This window comes from Mesoplodon densirostris, chromosome 1 (assembly GCF_025265405.1).
Source record: "Mesoplodon densirostris isolate mMesDen1 chromosome 1, mMesDen1 primary haplotype, whole genome shotgun sequence".
Classification (NCBI taxonomy): Eukaryota; Metazoa; Chordata; class Mammalia; order Artiodactyla; family Ziphiidae; genus Mesoplodon; species Mesoplodon densirostris.
Window position 1 is genome coordinate 180,504,432 of NC_082661.1, and position 23,615 is coordinate 180,528,046.

Consider the following 23,615-nt stretch of genomic DNA (forward strand, 5'->3'; position numbering starts at 1 on the left):
CTAGAGCCCGTGCTCTGCAACAAGAGAAGCCACTGCAATGAGAAGCCCGCGCACCACAATGAAGAGCAGCCCCCGCTCGCTGCAACTAGAGAAATCCCGTGCATAGCAATGAAGACCCAATGCAGCCTAAAAAAAAAAAAAAAAAAAGCAGCTAAGCAAGAAGAGTAAAAGAAGGAAAAATACCTAAGTAGATTTTCTAATAGTCTTAGTTATCACTTATTTATAGTTTTTTTTTTTAAATCAGCTTTTTTCTTCAATTGTGGGGATACTATTTACTTCTCTTTTAACCACATATTGTAAAGCAGACCTGAATATTAATATTTTAAAAACCTTATTTTGAAATAATTTTAGACTCACATAGAACTTACAAAAATAGTACAGAGAGTTCCCTGTAAATTAATTTTTAAAATTCCTGATGGGTGTCTTGTGGACTTTTTCGTGTTTTTTGATAGTTTAAAGGGGATGATCCAGGCTAATAAAAGAGTTAATTGAAAACTACTGTTTCTTTTTGAGTGGCGAGAGTTTGTCAAAAATCTCTGCTGGGGACTTCCCTGGTGGTACAGTGGTTAAGAATCCACCTGCCAATGCAAGGGACACGGGTTCAGCCCTGGTCCGGGCAGATCCCACTTGCTGCGGAGCAACTAAGCCCATGCGTCACAACTACTGAGCCTGTGCTCTAGAGCCCGCGAGCCACAGCTTCTAAAGCCTGTGCACCTGGAGCCCGTGCTCTGCAACAAGAGAAGCCCCTGCAATGAGGAGCGCACGTACCGCAACAAAGAGTAGCCCCTGCTCGCCTCAACTAGAGAAAGCCCATGTGCAGCAACGAAGACCCAACACAGCCAAAAATAAATTAATTAATTAATTTAAAAAAATAAATTTGAAAAAAAATCTCTGCTGTAGAGAATTCCCCGGTGGTCCAGTGGTTAGGACTCAGCGCTTTAACTGCCAGGGCCTGGGTTCAGTCCCTGGTTGGGGAACTAAGATCCCACAGGTGTGTGGGGCAGCCAAAAAAAAAAATCTCTGCTGTAAGTTTGTTTCATGTTTGAGTAGTTTACTCACATGACTTTGTGATCTATGTGTCTATTGACTTTTCTATGTGGGTTCATTATAAAGTGAAATTAGAGATGAATATGTTAAATATTTGAGACCACATTGAACTTTTTCATATAAGTTATTTTAATTTTTTTCAAAATGGAAATATACTGATTTGAAAAAAATAACTTGTAAAATAATTCAGGTAATTCTAAATTGAAGAAAGTGAAAGTCACCTATAATTTCACTCACCAGAAAAAAAATTGTTTCATATTTTGGCATTTGTCTCACCAGTGTACTTTGGTTATGGTGGTTCAATAGGTTAGGTAATAAATGTACGATCACATCTGTTGATACGTTGTGAAATAAGATGTTTGTATGATTTTTGTTTTTTTCTGGTAGAACTCTGATCCAGCCACACGCCAAATGCTGATTGGTACGGTTCTCCATGAAGTATTTCAAAAAGCAATAAGTGACAGTTTTGCCCCAGAAAAGCTACAAGAACTTGCTTTTCAAACTGTTCGAGAAATAAGGCATCTGAAGGAAATGTAAGTAGTTACGAGAGGAACTATAGATACAGTTTTGTTATATAACTTCTTTCCTAGCGTCTGTAAGGTATTTGGCTATTAGACTATTAAATATAAATCAGTATAATACTAGAATGCAGATTTCAGGGTTGTAGTATCCCACTGCAATTCTGCGAAGAGCTTCTGAAATTGCAGAACAGCAATTCTTTGGCTAAATATCTAAATATTCTCTATATGCATAATAGGCTCCACAGCTGCACTCAGAGAGTGTGAACTTTTTGTTTTACTTCTAGAAACAATGTGACATCCTGAAAATTGTATAGGGTTGGGAGTCAGATGAACCTCCTTTCAAATTCTAGCTTTGCCAATTTTATGATTGAACTAGTTACTGAAAGATTCTGAAAAGGGTGATAATACCTATTTTGCAGACTTTTTGTGACAATGGAGATAATATATGTAAACCCACAAATGGCTAGTCATTGGCGTTTTATGAGTGGCTACCTGCAGAGGGATTGGCATATTCTCTATTTCTTTATTGACTCCTACTGCAGTCCATCTTTTTTTCACAGAAATTCTTTTATTAGTGGTGATTTTGCTTTCCAGACTAATTGATACAAACCTACCTTTCCCAGATATAATTCTACATTTCACTGTTTAAGTGAGAAAAATGTGTTCCATAATTCTACACTTATTTACTAATGATGTACAATCTATTGTCTTAAAAACATTTTAGAACCCTGCCCTATGTCAGGCACTGTGTTAAGTGCTTTTTAGCTATCTTATATAATCTGATAGCAACCTGTTATAAAGGAAGAAATAGAAGCACAGAGAAGTTGTCACTTGGTCACAACCACACAGCATGGCATTCAGAATATGAATAGATATAATAAAGTTTTTGCTTAAGAGTTCTACTTATTGCTTTAGTTACCACTTTGGTTTTCAAATTAAAAAATTTTTTTTGTCACACCCTAACCAGGATCTGTTGTGTATTGTATGGATCATTGCCCTGAAACAAAACACATCAAAACTTAGTGCCTTAAAATGACAAACATCTAACCTGTTATCTCATAGTTTTTGTCAGTCAGGAATTTGGAAGTAGTTCAGCTGGGTGGCTCTGGCTCAGGGTCTCCCATGTGAGCTGCATCTGAAGGCATGACCCCGGCAGGAGCATCTGCTTCCGTGATGACTCACTCACATGTCTGTTGTGGCGAGGACTCAGTTCCTAGCTGGCTGTTGGCAGGAGGCCTCAGTTCCTTGCCACATGGGCTTCTCTAGGGGGCTGGCTGATGTGTCCTGGGACACAATCTGCTTCCTTCAGATTGAAGGGTCCAAGAAAGAGAGCAGGAAGCCACAGTGCCTTTTATAACCTAGTCTCTGATTGCTATGATGTCACTTCTGCTTTTTTTATTCATTAAGTACTCATTACTAAGTCTAGCTCTCCCGTAACAGTAGGGGAATTAGGTGCCATCTTTTGAAGGGGGTGTCAAAGGATATGTGGACATATTTTAAACCACCACAGGTATTCAGGTATCAGGTAACCTGATCAGTCCAGAACCCAACGTGAATATAAGGATGAAAGAAAACAAAGATTTTGAGCAGCCTTGCTCAGAATTCATGTCCTTGTATTAAACCCTGTGCATGTTACATAATGGAATGTCTCTTATGCCCTCAGCATCTGTTATTTTTCGTTAATATCTAACAGTCTTATCTGGTTTCTAAGATGCGGGAGAAAGGTACCTTCATAGTCATATAATAGGAGAGCTGATAGCTTCATTACTGTATAGGAAAGGAGAAACTTTTAAAAAATATAAGAACCATGAAGATCAGAATATTTTTTTGTTTGTTTTGTTTTGTTTTTGGCCGCACAGCGTGACTTGAGGAAACTTAGTTCCCTGACCAGGGATCAAACCCGTGCCCCCTGCAGTGGAAGCACAGAGTCTTAACCACTGGACCACCAGGGAAGTCCCTTTAATTAATTTTTATTGGAGTATAGTTGCTTTACAGTGTTGTGTCAGGAATGTATTCTTAGCAGATCCTTGGGTATCACTGAATTATATATATATATATATATATATATATTTTGAAGTATAGTTGATTTACAACGTTGTGTTAGTTTCTGGTGTATAACAAAGTGATTCAGTTATTTATACATATACATACATATATATTCTTTTTTTTTTTTTTTTTTTTTTTTTTTTTTGCGGTACGTGGGCCTCTCACTGCTGTGGCCTCTCCCGTAGCGGAGCACAGGCTCCAGACGCGCAGGCTCAACAGCCATGGCTCATGGGCCCAGCCGTTCTGCGGCATGTGGGATCTTCCCGGACTGGGGCAAGAACCCGTGTCCCCTGCATCGGCAGGCGGACTCTCAACCACTGCGCCACCAGGGAAGCCCCCATATATATTCTTTTTTTTTAAATTAAGTAACTAATTAATTTTTATTTTTGGCTGCGTTGGGTCTTCCTTGCTGCACGTGGGCTTTCTCTAGTTGCAGCGAGCAGGGGCTCTAGGCACGCAGGCTTCAGTAGTTGTAGCACGTGGGCTCAGTAGTTGTGGCTCGCAGGCTCTAGAGTGCAGGCTCAGTAGTTGTGGCACACAGGCTTAGTTGCTCCGTGGCATGTGGGATCTTCCCAGACCAGGGCTGGAACCTGTGTCCCCTGAATTGGCAGGCGGATTCTTAACCACTGAGCCACCAGGGAAGTCCCTATGTATTCTTTTTCATATTCTTTTCCATTATGGTTTATTACAGGATATTGAATAGAGTTCCCTGTGCTATACAGTCGGACCTTGTTTATCTATTTTATATATAGTAGTTTGTATCTGCTAAATCCAAACTTCTAATTTATCCCTGCCCCCCTGCCCCCCCGTCCCCTTTGGTAATCATAAGTTTGTTTTCTATGTTTGTGAGTCTCTGTTTTCTAAATAAGTTCATTTCTATCATATTTTAGATTCCACATATAAGTGATATCATATGATAGTTGTCTTTCTCTGACTTCACTTAGTATGGTAATCTCTTTCCATCCATTTTGCTGCATTATTTTTTTTTTATCATTATATCCTAAGTCATTAAGGGAAAATATGTTTCATTTCAGTTATGAAAATACTAATTCTCTCATGAATCTTGCCCAACCCTGTTCAAAAGGATACTTTTTAAAATTCCCAGAGCCTAAAAATAACAGATCCAAAGTTCTTTCCTACCCTCTCTCATAGGCCCTTCTACTTTATTACAGATCTTAGAGCAGATTTTTACCTGTTCATGCTCTGTCCTCTCATTATACCTATAAAAGTCTAGGCTTGAAGATGCCAAACCTTAAGTATCTCTGTAGTCTCAGGAAAGAACAGGTGGTTACATGTTATTTTGCTGTGATTTGGCTTGAAATTAAAAAGGCAGAATTTAAATGCAGAAAACTTTAAATAACCAGTGTGGATTGGTTTGGAAAATTAGAAGAGTCCTGGTCTGTAAAAAGTATAACACTAGGAAGAATCTGCCTAAGGAGATGGTGACAATGAAGAATGGTTCCAGGATGGTTCATGAAGGTTATTTAGGAAAAAGATTACCCAGTTGTGCAGGGTTTTTTTTTTAATAGTAAATTATTATTTCTAAATAGGTTATAAATTCACATACACCACGTGTTGTTGTAATAGTACAAGAGGGTATACAGTGAAAGTAAGTCCTTTCTACCCCTGCATCCCTGGTCAGTCACTACCTAGCTCCAGAGGCAACTTCTGATATCAGAAGTTGTCTGTCCTTCCGTAGAGATTTCAAATATTTACATGTGATTGTGTGTGTGATTATTTATGTTTATATATTATTTGTTATATAAATGGTAGCATACCATACACATTATTGTATATAAATATTAAATCTTGGGAGTTCCCTGGTGGTCCAGTGGTTAGGATTCAGTGCTTTCACTGCCATAGACCCGGGTTCAATCCCTGGTCAAGGAACTAAGATTCTACAAGTCGGGCAGTGTGGCCAAAAAAAAAAAAAACTTGGTGATTATTCCATATTAGTACTGATTGAGCTATCTCATTTTTAATTAAGAGTGGCAAAATGTTTCATTGTATGGATGTACAATAATTTATTTAAGAGCCCCTGGCATTTCAGTCTTTGCTTTTATTAGCAACACTATAATAAATAACTTTGTACATTTTAATTTTAATAGCTGTGCAGGCATATATCTGGGCTCAATACTTAGAAGTGGAATTGTTGGACCAGAGGATATTTACATTTAAACATTTAAAAAATCTTAAAAAATTTTTTTTTCATTGAAGTATAGTTGATTTGCAGTGTTGTATTATTTTCTGCTGTACAGCAGAGTGACTCAGTTATATATATATATATTTTTTATATCCTTTTCCATTATGGTTTATCACAGGATATCGAATATAGTGCTATACAGTTGGACCTTGTTGTTTATCCATTTTATAAGAGCTTACGTCAACCTCCCACTCCATCCTTCCCCCAACCCGCTCCCCTTGGCAACCACAAGTCTATTCTCTATGTCTGTGAGTTTGTTTCTGTTTCGTAGATAGGTTCATTTATGTCATAATTTAGATTCCACATATAAGCGATATCATATGGCATTTGTCTTTCTCATTCTGATTTACCTCTCTTAGTATGATAGTCTCTAGTTGCATCCACGTTGTCGCAAATGGCGTTATTTCATTCTTTTTTATGGCTGAGTAGTATTCCATTGTATATATGTACCACATCTTTATCCATTCATCTGTCAATGGACATTTAGGTTGTTTTCATGTCTTGGCTATTGTGAGTAGTGCTGCTATGAACATAGGGGTGTATCTTTTTGTTAAAAAATCTTTTTATTTGAAAATAATTTTAAATTTAGAGAAAAGTTGCAAGAGTAGTTCAAAGAACATCCATACACTGTTTACTCAGATTTATCTGTTGTGTGTGTGTTTTTCTAAACCGCTTGAGATTAAGTCGTATATATGTTATTTTGACCTTTAAATACTTAAATGTGTATTTCCTAAGAATAAGGATTTTCTCTTATGTAACCACAGAACAGTTATCAACTTCAGGAAATTTAACATTGTTATAATACTTGTGTCTGATCTACTGTGCACATTTCAGTTTTGTCCAGTAATGTTCTTTGTAGCATTTTTTTCCCTCCAGGACAGGATCCTGTCTGGGTACATTTAAAGTTTTGATATATATTGTCAAATTGCTCTATGCAGACATTGTCCTGTTTCTTTCTTCCATTCATTGTTTTCCAGTTTTGTTGAGATATCATTGACATAAACATTGTATTAGTTTAAGGTATACAACTTAATGATTTAATATGTGTGTATACTGCAGAATTCATTTTGCATTTCTGTAGGCAATATATGGGTCCTTGTTTCCCCCATGTCCTCACCTATATCATCTTTCATCCACTGGAAGTTTTCCAGGTTTCAAACAGCCTTTTTCAGACAAACACCCTTTGCCTTACGTGGGCTAATTGTGTTTCTGTAGGTCATTCGGGGCACTTTGGTGTCAGCAGTTGCTCCCTGGTTTGAGATTCTTCAGCTTTGCCTTCAACCTGAAGTTGCTTTTGTGCTCAGGACAAGCAATCTTGGCAGAGCTAGGATTGCTAATTTTGTCTTCCCTGCTGAACTGGCTCTCCTAGAGGACTGATAGGGCTCTGCTTTCTTAGTTCTGGTAAGACAGAGGTAGCAGAAACCTAGGAAAGTAGGAGCTTATTAAATTTGGTATTAGAAATGTTACAGAGTTATTATATGGTAAATTTGTAGCATTCTGGGTCTCAGATTTTGATGAATATGTTATTGAATATTGTGCTATCTTCAGAAGGAGAGAAAAATGGTAAGTTCTGTTTTTTTTGTTTTTGGCTCTATGCGGGCCTCTCACTGTTGTGGCCTCTCCTGTTGCGGAGCACAGGCTCCGGACGCGCAGGCTCAGCGGCCATGGTTCACGGGCCCAGCTGCTCTGCGGCATGTGGGATCTTCCTGGACCGGGGCACGAACCCGTGTCCCCTGCATCGGCAGGCGGACTCTCAACCACTGCGTCACCAGGGAAGCCCAAGTTCTGTTTTTTGAAAGGAGTTTGCAGATTGTTGGAGGCTATACCAGTACTCAGGTGAACTCAGGCCTGCAGGGAGAAAATTATGGCAGTAAATTATTAAAACACAGTGTAGGGCTTCCCTGGTGGCGCAGTGGTTGAGAGTCCACCTGCCGATGCAGGGGACACGGGTTCGTGCCCCGGTCCGGGAAGATCCCACATGCCGCGGAGCGGCTGGGCCCGTGAGCCATGGCCGCTGAGCCTGTGCGTCCTGAGCCTGTGCTCTGCAAAGGGAGAGGCCACAGTAGTGAGAGGCCCGCCAAAAAAAAAAAAACAAAAACAAAACACAGTGTAGAAGGGAGCATAGGGGTTAAGAACTTAGGTTCCCAAGCTAGAGCTGTGTGTCCTTTGGAAGTAACTTCTGAGCTTCAGTTTCCTTAGCTCTAAAGTGGGGTGACAATAATAGTATCTCATAGAGATATAATGAGGGTTGAAAGTGTTCATGTTAAGCACCTAGAATAGTACCTGGCCTAGAGTCAGCATTATATGAGTATTTACTGTTACTATCTTCATACCTTATTTGGTTCTTATCATAAGCCAAGTATTAATACTTTACATAGGCTGTTTTACTTAATCGTCAAACTAACTGTGTGGTAGTTATCAACTCACCTTACAGATGAGGAAACTGAGGCTCAGTTAACAGTGAATCGCCCAAAGTTACACATCTAATAAAGAGTTAGGATTCAAACCTAGGTGTGATCTGACAGAAACACGTGTACTCTTAACACCCCAGAGTAGTTATTAAGATTGTGATGCTTAAACATGCAGAAGGAGCTGGGAGAACCATCCTGGGAAGGGGACAGCAAGTTTCAAAACTTTTTGGTCTCAGGACCATGTTACACTAAAAAAATTATTGAGGACCCTGAGGAGCTTATGTTTATGTGGGTTATATCTATAGATAATTAACTGTACTAGAAATGAAAACTGAGACAATTTAAAAATGTTTACTGGTTAATTTGAAAATAACAATAACAATCCATTCCATGTTAACATAAATAACAGTCTAATGAAAAATAACTGTTTCTGAAAAAAAATGTAATGAGACAAGTGGCATTGTTTTACATTTTTGCAGATGTTTTAATTTTATGACTTAATACAAGACACCTGTATATATAAAATAGATAACTGATAAGGACCTACTATACAGCACAGGGAACTCTCCTCAATACTCTGTAATGGCCTATATGGGAAAAGAATCTAGAAAGAGTGGATATATGTGTATCTATAACTGATTCACTTTGCTGTACACCTGAAACTAACACAACGTAAATCAACTATACTCCAATAAAAAAAAAAAGACATCTGGTTTCTTATATCTGCTTCTTCATTCTCTGTATTGCTATATTGTATGTGTGTATGTGGACTCAGAAATCTCCACTGTGTACTCATGAGAAAACAAGAGCAAAAAAGGCAAATAATGTTGTAGTATTATTATGACATAGTTTTGACCTTGTGGGCACCCTGAAAAATTGAGACTAGATTCTGGTAGTCTTTGCTGACTTCTGACTTAAGAAGTTAACATTCCTATAAATTGTCCTTTGATTCGGTAAGGCTGATGTGACTTTTCTGTTCCTACAGTCTTTTTTCCTCTTTTACTTTTCTACTTTCCATTGCTGGGTTTCAGGAGCAACATCTTCTACGGTTTCTTTTTTATCCCAAAAGTGTAACTGGGACCTATTAGACCTGAGATGATAGGAGTTGGAGCAGATCTGAAATTTGATGTCATGTCACTGTTATTTGGATTTTTTGTGTGTGGTAAAATACGCATAGCATTAAAAATCACAATCTTAACCACTTTTAAGGGTACAGTTAAGTGACATTAAGTACATTGACATTGTTGTGCAAACATTACCATCATCCACCTCCAGAACTTTTTTTATCTTCCCAGACTGAAACTTTATATCCATTAAACAACTCCCCCCTTCCCTCAGTCCCTGGCAGTCACCATTCTTTCTGTCTCTATGAATTTGACTATTCTAGTTACCTCACATAAGCCGTTATGCAGTATTTGTCCTTTTGTTGTTGGCTTATTTAGTCTAATGTCCTCAAGGTTCATCTATGTTGTTGCATGTATCAGAATTTCCTTCCTTTCCAAGGCTGAATAATATTCCATTGTATATACCAAATTTTATTTATTCATTCATTAGTTGATGGGCACTTGGGTTGTTTATTTGAATGTTTTTTTCCTTGTTTACTTTTTCAATATTTAAGCTTTCATATTTAATATCTCTTACTTCGGCAGGTACCGCCTAAATCTGAATCAAGATGAAATAAAACAAGAAGTAGAGGAGTATCTTCCTTCATTTTCTAAATGGGCTGGAGATTTCATGCATAAACATACTTCAACTGACTTCCCTCAGATGCAGCTCTCTCTGTAAGAAACCCATTTTGTTTATATGGTGTTCATATCTTTAGACCAGGATCTTATTCAAGATGTTGAATTAAAGCTTTTTAGAGGTCAAGTTATGACAACTAGCCTTTTTGTTTGCTTACTTTATAAATTACAGTCCTGAGTATAATTCTTGGACAAAAAAATAATCTAATGAATAGAAAATTCTATTTTCACTATAGTAAAATTTATAATTTTTGGATATAGGTATGGTTTTTTAATAAAATCTTCAGTTTAGAAATATTTGGGAGGGCTGTCCTAATTTCATATATATTTTGCTATGTTACTATCATATATGGACTGTCTCATGTGTTGATTACCATCGATTTATGCTGTATGTTTATTTTTATTTATTTTTAATAAATTTGTTTATTTATTTATTTTTGGCTGTGTTGGGTCTTCGTTGCTGTGTGTGGGCTTTCTCTAGTTGCGGTGAGCGGGGGCTACTCTTCATTGTGGTGTGTGGGCTTCTCATTGTCGTGGCTTCTCTTGTTGCGGAGCATGGGCTCTAGGCGCGCAGGCTTCAGTAGTTGTGGCACGTGGGCTCAGTAGTTGTGGCGCACGGGCTTAGTTGCTCCGCGGCATATGGGATCTTCCAGGACCAGGGCTCGAACCCGTGTCCCCTGCATCGGCAGATGGATTCTTAACCACTGTGCCACCAGGGAAGCCCTGTGCTGTATGTTTAAATAGTGTGTTTAGGGCTTCCCTGGTGGCGCAGTGGTTGAGAGTCCGCCTGCCGATGCAGGGGACACGGGTTCGTGCCCCGGTCCGGGAAGATCCCACATGCTGGGGAGCGGCTGGGCCCGTGAGCCATGGCCGCTGAGCCTGCACGTCCGGAGCCTGTGCTCTGCAACGGGAGAGGCCACAACAGTGAGAGGCCCGCATACCGCAAAAAAAAAAAAAAAAAAAGTGTGTTTAGGCATTCAATGCTGTTTGGCATTTGGTTTGTTTTTTACCTTTTTTCCCCTTAAAGTAGCATTGATACAAATTTGTAGGTTATCCTTTTTCCCCCCATTATTTGCCCATTCAGCAAATATTTATTAAGTGCCTAATATGTGCCAAGTAATGTTCTAGGTGCTGGGATCACAGTAGGAAAAAAAAAAAAAAGCAACTGGCTTTATGGTGCTTCTGTACTACTGAACAAGTAAACAGCAGGGTGCCAGATTGTGATAAGTGCAGTGTAGAACAATGGGGAGGATAAGAAAGAGGAGTTGGAGGGACATATTATTTCCCAAGAATGGTCATGAAAGGCCTCTGTATATAAGGTGACATTGAGCAGGAGCCTGAAGGAAGTGAAGGAGGGAGCCATGCAGCTGTTTCCAGGAAGAGCACTCCAGGTAAAAGCCCTGTGGCTAATGCACTCCTGCTGGTGTGGCTTGAGCAGAGTGAGGTGGAACAGGAGAAGCAGCTGTCCTGGGGCCTCATAAACCTTATAGGATATTGGCTGCCATTCTGAGTCCATGACCACATGTAATCTGGCTACCATGGGAAGCCATTGCAGGGTTTGTACAGAGGGTTTTGATCTGATTTCTTTCTTTCTTTTTTTTTTTTAAACAGGCAACATTTTATTTTTCTTTAAGTAGTCATAACTTCCTTTTATATCAATATTCTTATCTTTTTCTCAATATTCTCAATATTTTATCTTGTGACATTTTGTGATCTGAACTTGTTTTAAGATTTGTGAATCAGAAATCTTGGGAACAGTCAGTTCTTTGCACTAGTGTGTTTTCTCAAGTTTAAAGGACATACTGAACCTGGATGTGAATCCCAGTTTTGCCACAATTTATCTGTGCAACTTTAGTCAAGTTCCTTATTCTCTCTGTGCTACTTTCTATATTGATCTGATTTACTTTTGAAAGAATCAGTCTTTTAAGACTATGTTATAGGATAAGGGCAGAGGTAGAGACACCAATTTGAAGATTCTTGCAGGAATCCAGGCAAGAGTTGGTGGCGGCTTAGACCAGAGTGAGGGTTGTGGAAGTGATGAGAATCAGTTGGATTACGGTCAGATTTTCAACGTAGAGCTGATAGGTTTTGGTGCAGGGTGTGAGGGAAAAAAAAGTCAGTGGTGATTCCAGGGGAGAAAATGTGATGAGAATGGAGTCAAGAGAGAATGGTAGAGGAGGATTTGGAGTCAGGGAATGTAGACTACTATATTGACAGGTTGTTCTATGAAAGGGTATGTAGAAATGGAATGGCTTATGTGGGGTTAAGAGAGCTTTGTTGTTGTTTTGAAGATGGGAGGTATTTTTATATGCCAGTGAGAAGAATTCCATAGAGACGGTAACATTAACACTTAGAAGAGATGGGAGGAATCTTAGAGCTGTGTCATTGAGTAAAAGAGACGGATTAGAGTACACAAGTGGAGGGGTGGACCTTACGGGGACAGTTATTTCTGTGCATTAAAACCTCATAACTGGACTACTTCATCCAAAGTACTTGGAAAATTTACAACCTTTTGCATATTGCTAGAATTCTTTGAGAATTTTTTAAGTCATTTTAGAAAGTTGCTAGCAATGTTTAAATGTCCTGTGTCTGCCGGTAAGATTTTATTTATTTTATTATTATAATTATTTATAATTGAGTATATTCATAGAGTTATACAACCATCACCACAATCAGTTTGCCAATAGGACTTTGATATATCTATTTTAAAAATACTTAGTGGTTGTGCTCATTTTGGCAGCACATACAGTAAAATTGGAATGATACAGAGAAGATTAGCATGGCCCCTGCACAAAGATGACACACAAATTCGTGAAGCATTCCATATTTTTAAAAAGAATACATATATATCTATAACTATATCACTTTGCTGTACACCTGAAACTTACACAACACTGTAAATCAACTATACTTCAATAAAAAAAAAAACTTCGTGGTTAAAAAAACCCAAAGCTTATCTTGCTGTTAGAATTGGGTTTATTTATCATATTCTTTACTTCTGTTGTGGTCATAAATTTACCACCAAGTCCTTACCCTAAAAAAAATGCTAGAGTAAATTGGTTAAAGTTTCTCGTAGTGTTTTTTAAAATAAATTTATAAATGCTTTGTTCTTTGTTATTTCTTTGGAGCAGATTGGTATGTCTGGTATATGGGGTGGATTTGGGTGCATTAGTTGTCACTGTGATAATCTGCTGTTTATTAAGCAGTCATTCTTTTCCTGGTTCCTTGCTTTGTTTTGTAGTATTTTTGTCATTCTGGTCTCTTGATTTTCTGTAAAAATAACAAACTTAATTTTGTTTTCCATTGTTCCTAATTCTTTCTTTTTTTTTTAACATTTTGCTTAGCAATATTCTTTATATATATATTTTTTAATTAATTAATTTATTTGTTTTTGGCTGTGTTGGGTCTTTGTTCTTGAGCACAGGCTTTCTCTAGTTGCAGTGAGCGGGGGCTACTCTTCATTGCGGTGCACGGGCTTCTCATTGTCATGGCTTCTTTTGTTGCAGAGCACGGGCTCTAGGCACGCAGGTTACAGTAGTTGTGGCACGTGAGCTCAGAAGTTGTGGCTTGTGGGCTCTAGAGCTCAGGCTCAGTAGTTGTGGCGCACGGGCTTAGTTGCTCCACAGCATGTGGGATCCTCCCGGACCAGGGCTCGAACCCGTGTCCCCTGCATTGGCAAGCGGATTCTAACCACTGCGCCACCAGGGAAGTCCCCCTAATTATTTCTTTATCCTTGTTTACCTTCCCTCCCTACCTTTCTTTCCTCCCTTATTATTTCTTTTGGAGTCATTTAAATTTGCTTGAGATTTAAAATTGTGGTGGATATCCATTTCTGTGGTTGTTTTATCTTTTTTTTTTTTTTTTGTCTTGCTCATGGCTTGTGGGATCTTAGTTCCCCGACCAGGGATTGAACTCGGGGCCACAGCAATGAATGCGCCAAGTCCTTACCACTGGACCGCCAGGGAATTCCTTATGGTTGTTTTAGATACTAGCTTTTCTTTCACTGTTGTTTTAGCATTTTGTTGGCATGTTTTTTTCTTTTGGCTAAAACTTACTTATTGTTTTTGCAGAGTTAATAAGCTGCCATATTCTCACAGACTTATGGACTTATCTATTCAGCAAACACGTATTACATGCTGCATCTGTGCCCAGGATTGTTCTAGGTGTTACAGGGAGACTAAAACCCTCCAGGAACTCAGTGTATTGGTGGTAGGTGAAAACGTAGAAGTGGAGGGGATTGCTGAGAGAGAACATCAATCTGCTGAGGGCAGCAGAAGAGGCATAGAACCCTGGGAGGTTACCTTGTATAAGGACAGAGGGAGAGAGTGGAATCCATCGAAGGAGGCTTGGAGTGGACCAGCAAGGGACTTGGTAGCTTGGAAGAAGTTATCATGGAAGCCTACGAAAGTTTGGGATTCAGAAACATCTTTGACCTGAAGGGGATTTTTGAGATTTCAGTCTTAGATTTCCAGTAAGGAAATTGAGGTCCAGTGAGGTGGTGTGACTTGTCCAGGTTTTATGTGAAAAACCAGTGGTAGAGCAGAGTCTAGAACAAGGAATTTCTTGATTCCCAGCTTGGTGTTCTCATCTCCGTAGCTTGGTGTAAGACTCTGTTTCAGTTATTTCTTTTCTTTTTTTTTTTTTTTTTTTTTTGCGGTATGCGGGCCTCTCACTGTTGTGGCCTCCCCCGTTGCGGAGCACAGGCTCCGGACGCGCAGGCTCAGCGGCCATGGCTCACGGGCCCAGCCGCTCCGCGGCATATGGGATCCTCCCAGACCGGGGCACGAACCCGTATCCCCTGCATCGGCAGGCGGACTCTCAACCACTTGCGCCACCAGGGAGGCCCTGTTTCAGTTATTTCTGATGGGGTTTTATGTGTCTGTCTGTGAAGGAGGCGCTTCTCTGTACTTTACTTTGCATAATTTCCCCAGCAGTCTATAGCTAGTCTTTAAAAGAAACAACAAAACTTTAGACTTTAGAGCAGAGAATGAGACCTTTAAAAGCCATTTCAAGACAGAACCTTTCTCACCCATAAGTAGTAAATGTGTATTTTCTTAATCTTCATGACCTCTTATATTCTCTATCAGGTGACTCTCAAAGGAGTTGTTTTTTTTTTTTTTTTTTTTTTGCGGTACGCAGGCCTCTCACTGTTGTGGCCTCTCCTGCCGCGGAGCACAGGCTCCGGATGTGCAGGCCCAGCGGCCATGGCCCACGGGCCCAGCCGCTCCGCGGCATGTGGGATCCTCCCAGACCGGGGCACAAACCCGCGTCTCCTGCATCGGCAGGCGGACTCCCAACCACTGTGCCACCAGGGAAGCCCTCAAAGGAGTTTTATAGCATTATGTTGATGAAAAGCATAGAAGTTAAATTGAAGTACCTGTCATTTGTTCTACAGATCTAAGTCTAAAACCACATTACTTCTTTTTCTAGGGGAAAGAATTTTAATAGTAATGTTAAAAGTTTCATTACCTATCTTCTAAGTATACATGTGACATATCTAATAAAGTTTGCTTTATTTCATATAAGTATATTTAAATACATGTCATGATCAGATAACATCCATCAGAGAAAACAGATTAATATTTAAGAAAGTTCTGATAAGTGGTGGCTTCCCTGAATTCCTCTATTGTCCTCTTCAAAGATTGCAGAAGTATACATATATTCCTGGAGATTATATTTGAAGCATCCTGAAAAAGTTTTTAAAAAATTACAAAAGATAGCATTCTTCCTCTTAGAAAATATTCTCATTTGTTAAATAGCTGCTGATCTAAATAACATGAAATTAGCAAAACAAGTCAACTAAATCATGTATTCTGACAGCCAGAATTCTTATACTTTTTGAATCTTGATTATTATATGATATAAAATGTTTTATTACTAGAAAATTTATCCTTTTCATTTAAGATTTACATTACATTTAGTATTTTATATGGCTTTGCGTATAAAATAGGATTAATAAATGAAAGACTGTTCCTATCTGACCTTTCTTCTGCAGAATAACTTACTGCTTTGAAAATGAGTAAATCTTAGATAAGAGAAGCGCAAGAGGCTTTAAAAGTTATTTTCATCTCTTCTAATTCCTTTGACATTCATAAATTCCTTTTTTCCTCCTTCCTGTGCTCTTGGCTTATTTAACAGGTAAGATACTAAAATCAGAACCTCTTTTGTAATATAAAACAACAATGTTGAGTACTTAGTGTTAAATATTGATAGTGGCAGAGCTGGATTCATTGAATGATTAAGTAAAGGATATAATGAGTAAGTGCAGGAGCACCTGAGCTTCTCTGAGGGTTGTCGTGGGGTTGGGGGTAGGGATGAAGCGCTGGGTGATCAGGGCCCACACAGCATAGATAGTGGGGAGAGACAGCTCGTTCTTACTCAGGTTAATATGGTGTTACATGGAGAAACACATCCCTTGTTACCGAGGGTGCAACCACGTGCAAGCCATTATATGTTAATCTGTGTAATAATTGTACATCAGAAATTCAGACTGTCATAGTGGCTCCAGCAGTCCAAGGAGTGAGACTTATGCAGTAATATAGATAGACTTGAGGAAATAAAGGCCTGAGTTAGGAAGATTATTGTGGGAATGAACTGAAAGGGACAGACGATAAATATTAAGAAAATTTAAATTATATGAGTTAGCAGCCACAAAAAGGAATGAAATTGGGTCATTTGTAGAGACGTGGATGGACCTAGAGAGTGTCATACAGAGTGAAGTAAGTCAGAGAAAAACAAATATATAGTAACGCATATATGTGGAATCTAGAAAAATGGTACAGATGATCTTATATGCAAAGCAGAAATAGAGACACAGACGTAGAGAACAAATGTATGGACACCAAGGGGGAAAGGGATAGGGTGGGAGGAATTGGGAGACTGGGATTAACACATACACAGTATTCATACTATGTATAAAATAGACAACTGATGGGAACATACTGTATAGCACAGGGAACTCCACCTAATGCACTGTGGTAGCCTAAATGGGAAGGAAGTCCAAAAGGGAGGGAATATCTATCTGTATGTATATGGCTGATTCATTTTGTTGTGCAGTGGAGGCTAACACAGCATTGTAAAGCAATGATACTCCAATAAAAATTAGTAATAAATAAATAAATTATGAGTTAGAACTGATAGGATTCAAACTTGACTGTGCATCAGAATCACTTTGAGAGTTTGTTAAACAAATTCTGGGCCTCACCTGTTGGTCTGGAATGGGGCCTGAGAATTTGCATTTATGACAAATTCCCTGGGTGGTGCTGATGCTACTCATCCAGGAAGCATACTTTGAGAATTACTGCCATAAATGTCTGTAGACTCTTTCCCATCCCCACATTCCGTGCGTGCAGTAGAGAGTCAATGCCAGCATATAAGAAATGAGCTAAGTGTTCTAATTCAATTCAATTAAATATTTTCGTTAAATATTTCTAATTAAATATTTTTGTGTTTTGTTTTTTAGGCCAAGTGATGGTAATAATGGTAATTCAACATGTAATATCCAAGTTATAAACTCACTGGATATTGAAGAAAGCATTTGGTCTCCTAGGTTTGGATTGAAGGGCAAAATAGATGTTACAGTTGGCGTGAAGATACATCGAGGACGTAAAACGAAATATAAGATAATGCCACTGGAACTTAAAACTGGCAAAGAATCAAATTCTATTGAACACCGTAGTCAGGTATAAATATTAATAAGAAAATTATGAGTGTGTAATATATTTAAATTTTTTAATATGTTTGAAAAGTAGTCGCTTTATATATTTTGATTCAATTCAGGTGATTTTTAATTTAATCCAGCATTTCCTAAACCTAATTTACCACAGAGCTACTGTTTTCATGTAACATCTACATAGGATACTCTTTAGGAAACAGCAGTGTAAATTTATTCTTTTACTTCTGACCTTTAATCCAATTATGTTGATTTTTTTTAAAAAGGTCCCATTGTTCTTTTTTAAAAAATATATTTATTTATTTATTTTGGCTGCGCCGGGTCTTAGTTGCGGCAGGTGGGATCTTCGTTGCAGCATGTTTAGTTGCGGCATAAGGGCTTCCTAGTTGTGGCATATATGTGGCATCTAGTTCCCCGACCAGGGATTGAACCTGGGCCTCCTTTGTTGGGAGCGCGGAGTCTTACCCACTGGACCACCAGGGAAGTCCCAATATATTGATTTTTATTTAAAATGAAATATAGAACTGTATCGTACCATTAAGTTAAATTCAAGTTTTCTTAATCGTCTTCTCATTGGTAAATATGTCTTCTGTTGTCCTTCAAAATGACCTGAAATTTATATTAATTGTAGTGAGTTAACAAATCAAAGTAACTAACATAAAGTTCTATTTTTTCTAATTATTTCCATTCCCTCTGCCAACATCCACATTGGCAGTCTATGGTATGTTCTAGACACTTTTATTATTTTTTTAAATTTATTTTATTTTATTTTGGCTGCACCCGTGGCACGTGGGATCTTAGTTCCCCCACCAGGGATCGAACCCGAGCCCCCTGCAGTGGAAGCGTGGAGTCTTAACCACTGGACCACGAGGGAAGTCCCCTAGACACTTTTAAATAAGCAAAGATAAAACTAAAAGTAGTAACATTATTGTATTTTTATGGTATAATAAGTATTAAAGGAACAAATAATATAACAAATAACCTAGCATTTGTAATATAACTTAAATTTCCTTTTGCCCATGGAATTTCACATTTTATTTCAGCAGATTTTATGTAAAATAGGTTCAGATTCAAAGTACTGAATTGTATAATCAGGGATTAACAAGATCTTCCCTTATTAAATCTTTCTTGCTATTCTTAATTGTGTACCAAGCCCCAAAGTTTCTCACAAAAGCTTTTCCATTTGGGAATGAAAAATAGGATAACCTTGTTGTTTCACCTATCATTGGGTTTTACAGATACTGGAGGTAGAGGAAAAATTAGGCTTCCCCTATCAGAAGACTTGAATTTTTCACTTTGGTAAAACAGAAATGGCTGAAATTATGAACAAAGACTTGGCTAGATTAAAGCCTTCTTGAGCAAGGAAAATCATATCTAGATAGAAGAAAAGCTATTTTTATTTTATTTTATTATTTTATTTTATTTTTTTATTTTTGGCTGTGTTGGGTCTTCGTTGACGCGTGCGGGCTTTCTCTAGTTGTGTCGACGGGCTTCTCATTGAGGTGGCTCCTCTTGTTGTGGAGCACGGGCTCTAGGCGCGCAGGCTTCAGTAGTTGTGGCAGGGACTCAGTATCTGTGGCTCGTGGGCCCTAGAGTGAAGGCTCAGTAGTTGTAGCGCCCGGGCTTAGTTGCTCTGCAGCGTGTGGGATCTTCCCGGACCAGGGCTCGAACCCATGTCCCCTGCATTGGCAGGCGGATTCTTAACCTCTGCACCACCAGGGAAGCCCAAGAAAAGCTATTTTTGAAGTCAAAGATTTGAAAAAATGTGTTTTGTGTACATGAGGCTGAAAATTTTTACTTGTGTTTTTAAGGACAAGTTTGTTTGAAATCACTTCTGAATGCTAAAAGGAAGAGAAATACAGAAGCATTTCAGCATCTAAAGTGGTCTAGATTTAAAGACCTTTCTTCTAAGGCCACTGCTCTAAATTGTAGTGCCTTCAAGGCAAAGAATATTACTGTATTTAATTTTGTTCAGTTGGAACTTTTATCTTTGCAAGAAGAGAAGCTGCAAGAAGAACTTTTAAGAGTACAGTGGTGTTTATCATATTTAAAAACAGGAAAAATGATATGGACAAGGCTCAAACAAATATATTGGAGTGCATATTGCATATTCATTGTGCAAGAAACAAGGAGACATTGAAAGAATAATTATAGTAATTCACTGAGATATATACATAGATAGATAGATAGGTAGGTAGATAGATAGATATTGTGGATGAGGAAAGACAGATTTCCCCTTTTAAGAAATTTTTTTTTCTTCAAATTAAAATTTTAATGAATATAATTACTAGTGCATAAGCAAAAGAATATTAAATCCAGGTATAATTTTTCATAAAACGTTTTAAATCACTTCCTTTTTTGTTATGTATATATATATTTTTTTAACATCTTTATTGGAGTATAATTGCTTTACATTGTTACGTTAGTTTCTGCTGTATAACAAAGTGAATCAGCTATATGTATACATATACCTTTTAGGAGATTTGACTTCTCACTTTGGTAATACAGAAAAAGCTTATGTTATAAACTAACTTTAGTTAAGGAAGATCTTTATTTTATAAATGGATTGTGTTCTAAAAATTCATTTCTAAGTCAGTAATGTGGCATTAGAAACATTTTCTTGTTTTTTTTTTTTTTTTGTTTCGGCCGTGCTGCACGGCATGTGGGATCTCTGTTCCCTGATCAGGGATCAAACTGTGCCCCTTGCATTGGGAGTCTGGAGTCTTAACCAGTGGACCACCAGGGAAGTCCCCCTGAAACACATTTTCTAAAGGAAAAATATTATATGGAGCTGTGATCTCTAAACCAGCTCACAGAAACCTATTTCACTTGTGATATAGTTGGATTATAACAGTGTTATAAAATTTCAGTCCGGCTTCCTTTTATCATAATATGAAGGGAATTTCATTTCAGATATTTTTTCCTTTTAATAAGTCCCAGAAGCAGAATCCTCTTCCTTCTGCCTCAGTTCCCCTGAAGGGAAAAACTTAACTTAGATGGACCATTAGTTTGGGTTGACTCCCTTGGTCCACAGCCCCAAGGCTCCACCCTGTCATTTATGAGTTCATTTTAATTTTTAAAAGTTTTATTTGGTTACTTATGCTGTATCAGGCAACACAAATGGAGTGGTTATAAGAAGACATCCCAAAACATGCTTCTACATAGGCTCAAATGTTGCTGCTAAGGTGTTTCCATGAACTAAAGGAGCTATTTCTAACTGGTCTTAGATGGTTTCTCTGAAGAGCGCCACATAAACTTAAAGCATTTAATGCTTCCTCCTGTTCTGGAAAAAAAAAGAGTAAACTGTTAGTGGAGTTAGTCTCATTTAGTTGTCACAGTAACTATGACATAAATAATATGCATTTTAGTGTTTAATCCACTTATTTTAAACAGGGAAAATAGTGTCTGAAGACAACTTCAAAATGTAAAACATAGCTTGATTAATTTCCCTCTTTAACTTATTGGAGATTATTTACCATCTAAAAAAAATTCTAAATATTTCTTTTTTGTCTGTGTAAAACTGAGAAGCATATACTATGTTTTGTGGAAATTGAATATTTGACTTTGAATTTATTGTATTACCTTTACTAAATTTGGATCATGTTATTTTCAAAATGGAAATAACTTGATTCACCTTTTGATTTTAAAATTATAATATGTATTGATTGCAAAACATGTATGTAAATATAGAAAGTTAAAGTTTTATTTGATGAAATATACCATGTTTTCACAGCTTGTTCTGTACACACTGCTAAGCCAAGAGAGGAGAGCTGATCCAGAGGCTGGCCTGCTCCTCTACCTGAAGACCGGCCAGATGTATCCTGTACCTGCCAACCATCTCGATAAAAGAGGTTGAGCTGTTTTCTCTCAATTTTACTTCTCTGGGTTTTGTTGCTTGGTTTTTTCCTTCAATTTTTGGTGACACACATTTATACCTGACAATCACTCACTGCCATTGCTAGGCCTAAAACAGGTTGTAATTGGTAAGTTGTGGTGCTTTTTCAAAAAAAAGAATTTTAGGGAACTCCCTGGTAATCTAGTGGTTAGAACTCCCTGCTTGCACTGCTGAGGGCCTGGGTTCAGTCCCTTATCAGGGAACTGGGATCCTGCAAGCCGTGCGGCGTGGCCAAAAAAAAAAAAAAAAACAACAATTTGAACAATATACTGTATAGTTGAAAATACTATTAACCTTTTTACTATATAAGTTCATTTAGGTCATATTTTAGATTCCATAATAAGTGATATCATATGGTATTTGTCTTTGTCTGACTCACTTCACTTAGTATGATAATTTCTAGGTCCATCCATGTTGCTGCAAATGGCATTATTTCATTCTCTTTTTACGGCTGAGTAGTATTCAATGTGTGTGTGTGTGTGTGTGTGTGTGTGTGTGTGTGTGTATCACATCTTTTATTTATTTTATTTTTGGCTGTGTTGGGTCTTCATTGCTGTGTGCAGGCTTTCTCTAGTTGCGGCGAGCGGGGGCTACTCTTTATTGTGGTGCACGGGCTTCTCATTGCAGTGGCTTCTCTTGTTGTGGAGCATGGGCTCTAGGCACGTGGGCTTCAGTAGTTGTGGCACACAGGCTCAGTAGTTGTTGCTTGTGGGCTCTAGAGTGCAGGCTCAGTAGTTGTGGCACACAGGCTTAGTTGCTCCGCAGCATGTGGGATCTTCCCGGACCAGGGTGTCCCGTGTATTGGCAGGCGGATTCTTAATCACTGCGCCACCAGGGAAGCCCCGCATCTTCTTTATGTAGTCATCTGTCAATGGACGTTTAGTTTGGGATTAGCAGATGCAAAGTATTATATATAGAATGGATAAACAATAAGGTCCTACTGTATGGCACAGGGAACTATATTCAGTATCCTGTGGTAAACCATAATGGAAAAGAATATGAAAAAGAATGTATATATATGTATAACTGAATCATTTTGCTGTACAGTGGAAATTAACACAACATTGTAAATCAACTATACATTAAAAAAAATAAATTAAGGGGCTTCCCTGGTGGCGCAGTGGTTGAGAGTCCGCCTGCCGATGCAGGGGACACGGGTTCGTGCCCCGGTCCGGGAAGATCCCACATGCCGCGGAGCGGCTGGGCCCGTGAGCCATGGCCGCTGAGCCTTCGCGTCCGGAGCCTGTGCTCCGCAACGGGAGGGGCCGCAGCGGTGAGAGGCCCGCGTACCGCAATAAGTAAATAAATAAATAAATAAATTAATTAATTAAAAATATGTTACTATATAAAACTTTATTTTAAACTTGCTGTCTTACATTCAAGACACTCTAGGTAGCTGTATTTGTCCGTAGTATTCAGCCAATAAAACACCAGCTTCACAATATTTACTACTTATGAGATTCATGGTTATTCAAAGAACTTATCAAGTGAACAAAAATTGAAGGAAATATACCAAAATGTTATCAGTGGTTATTTTAGTATAGTGGGAAATATGAATGTTGTTCTTTCCTTTTTTATGTTTTTGAATCTGAAAGTTATATATAATGGAAAAGATGTATAATAAACTTTACTTAATTCTTAAAAAACACCCATCGTTTTTTCCCTCATAGAATTATTAAGGCTAAGAAACCAGATGGCATTCTCTTTGTTTCATCGTATTAACAAATCTGCTACTGGAGGGGAGAAGACAAAGCTTGCTCCTTTGCCACAAATAATTGAGGAACAGCAAACCTGTAAATATTGTTCACAGATGGGCAACTGTGCTCTTTATAGCAGGTAAACACACTGTCTTCCAAAAGTATTAATTCCAGTTAAGTAAGTATTCAACTCAGAATGATTTTACATTGTTGGCTGGTCTGGCATTGATGGTTTCATTTTGGTTATTTAAAACAAAGGGAATAGAAAAAAAAAAAAACAAGCACAGCTAGTTCATATTATATAATAAGCCTATTTCCTTGGAGAGATAGAATGCTTTTAAAACTTTTTCCAAAAGTGAATATTTTAATCTTGCTGCATAT

At 38.1% G+C, this 23,615-nt stretch overlaps 1 protein-coding gene and 1 non-coding gene across 3 annotated transcripts in view; both read left to right on the plus strand.

Moving 5' to 3' along the window:
- The window catches only part of DNA2 (DNA replication helicase/nuclease 2), a 47,474-nt gene that overhangs the window by 4,137 nt on the left and 19,722 nt on the right, over positions 1-23,615 (plus strand). For both annotated transcript variants that reach the window (XM_060112945.1, XM_060112952.1), the window contains exons 4-8: positions 1,435-1,580; positions 9,878-10,009; positions 17,433-17,652; positions 21,376-21,493; positions 23,208-23,373. In XM_060112945.1, coding sequence (XP_059968928.1) covers positions 1,435-1,580; positions 9,878-10,009; positions 17,433-17,652; positions 21,376-21,493; positions 23,208-23,373 — 782 coding nt within the window. The remainder of the gene's footprint in view (positions 1-1,434; positions 1,581-9,877; positions 10,010-17,432; positions 17,653-21,375; positions 21,494-23,207; positions 23,374-23,615) is intronic.
- On the plus strand, positions 12,695-12,801 carry LOC132501269 (U6 spliceosomal RNA). The gene has a single exon (XR_009534209.1). It is a non-coding gene; the product is annotated as a U6 spliceosomal RNA (small nuclear RNA).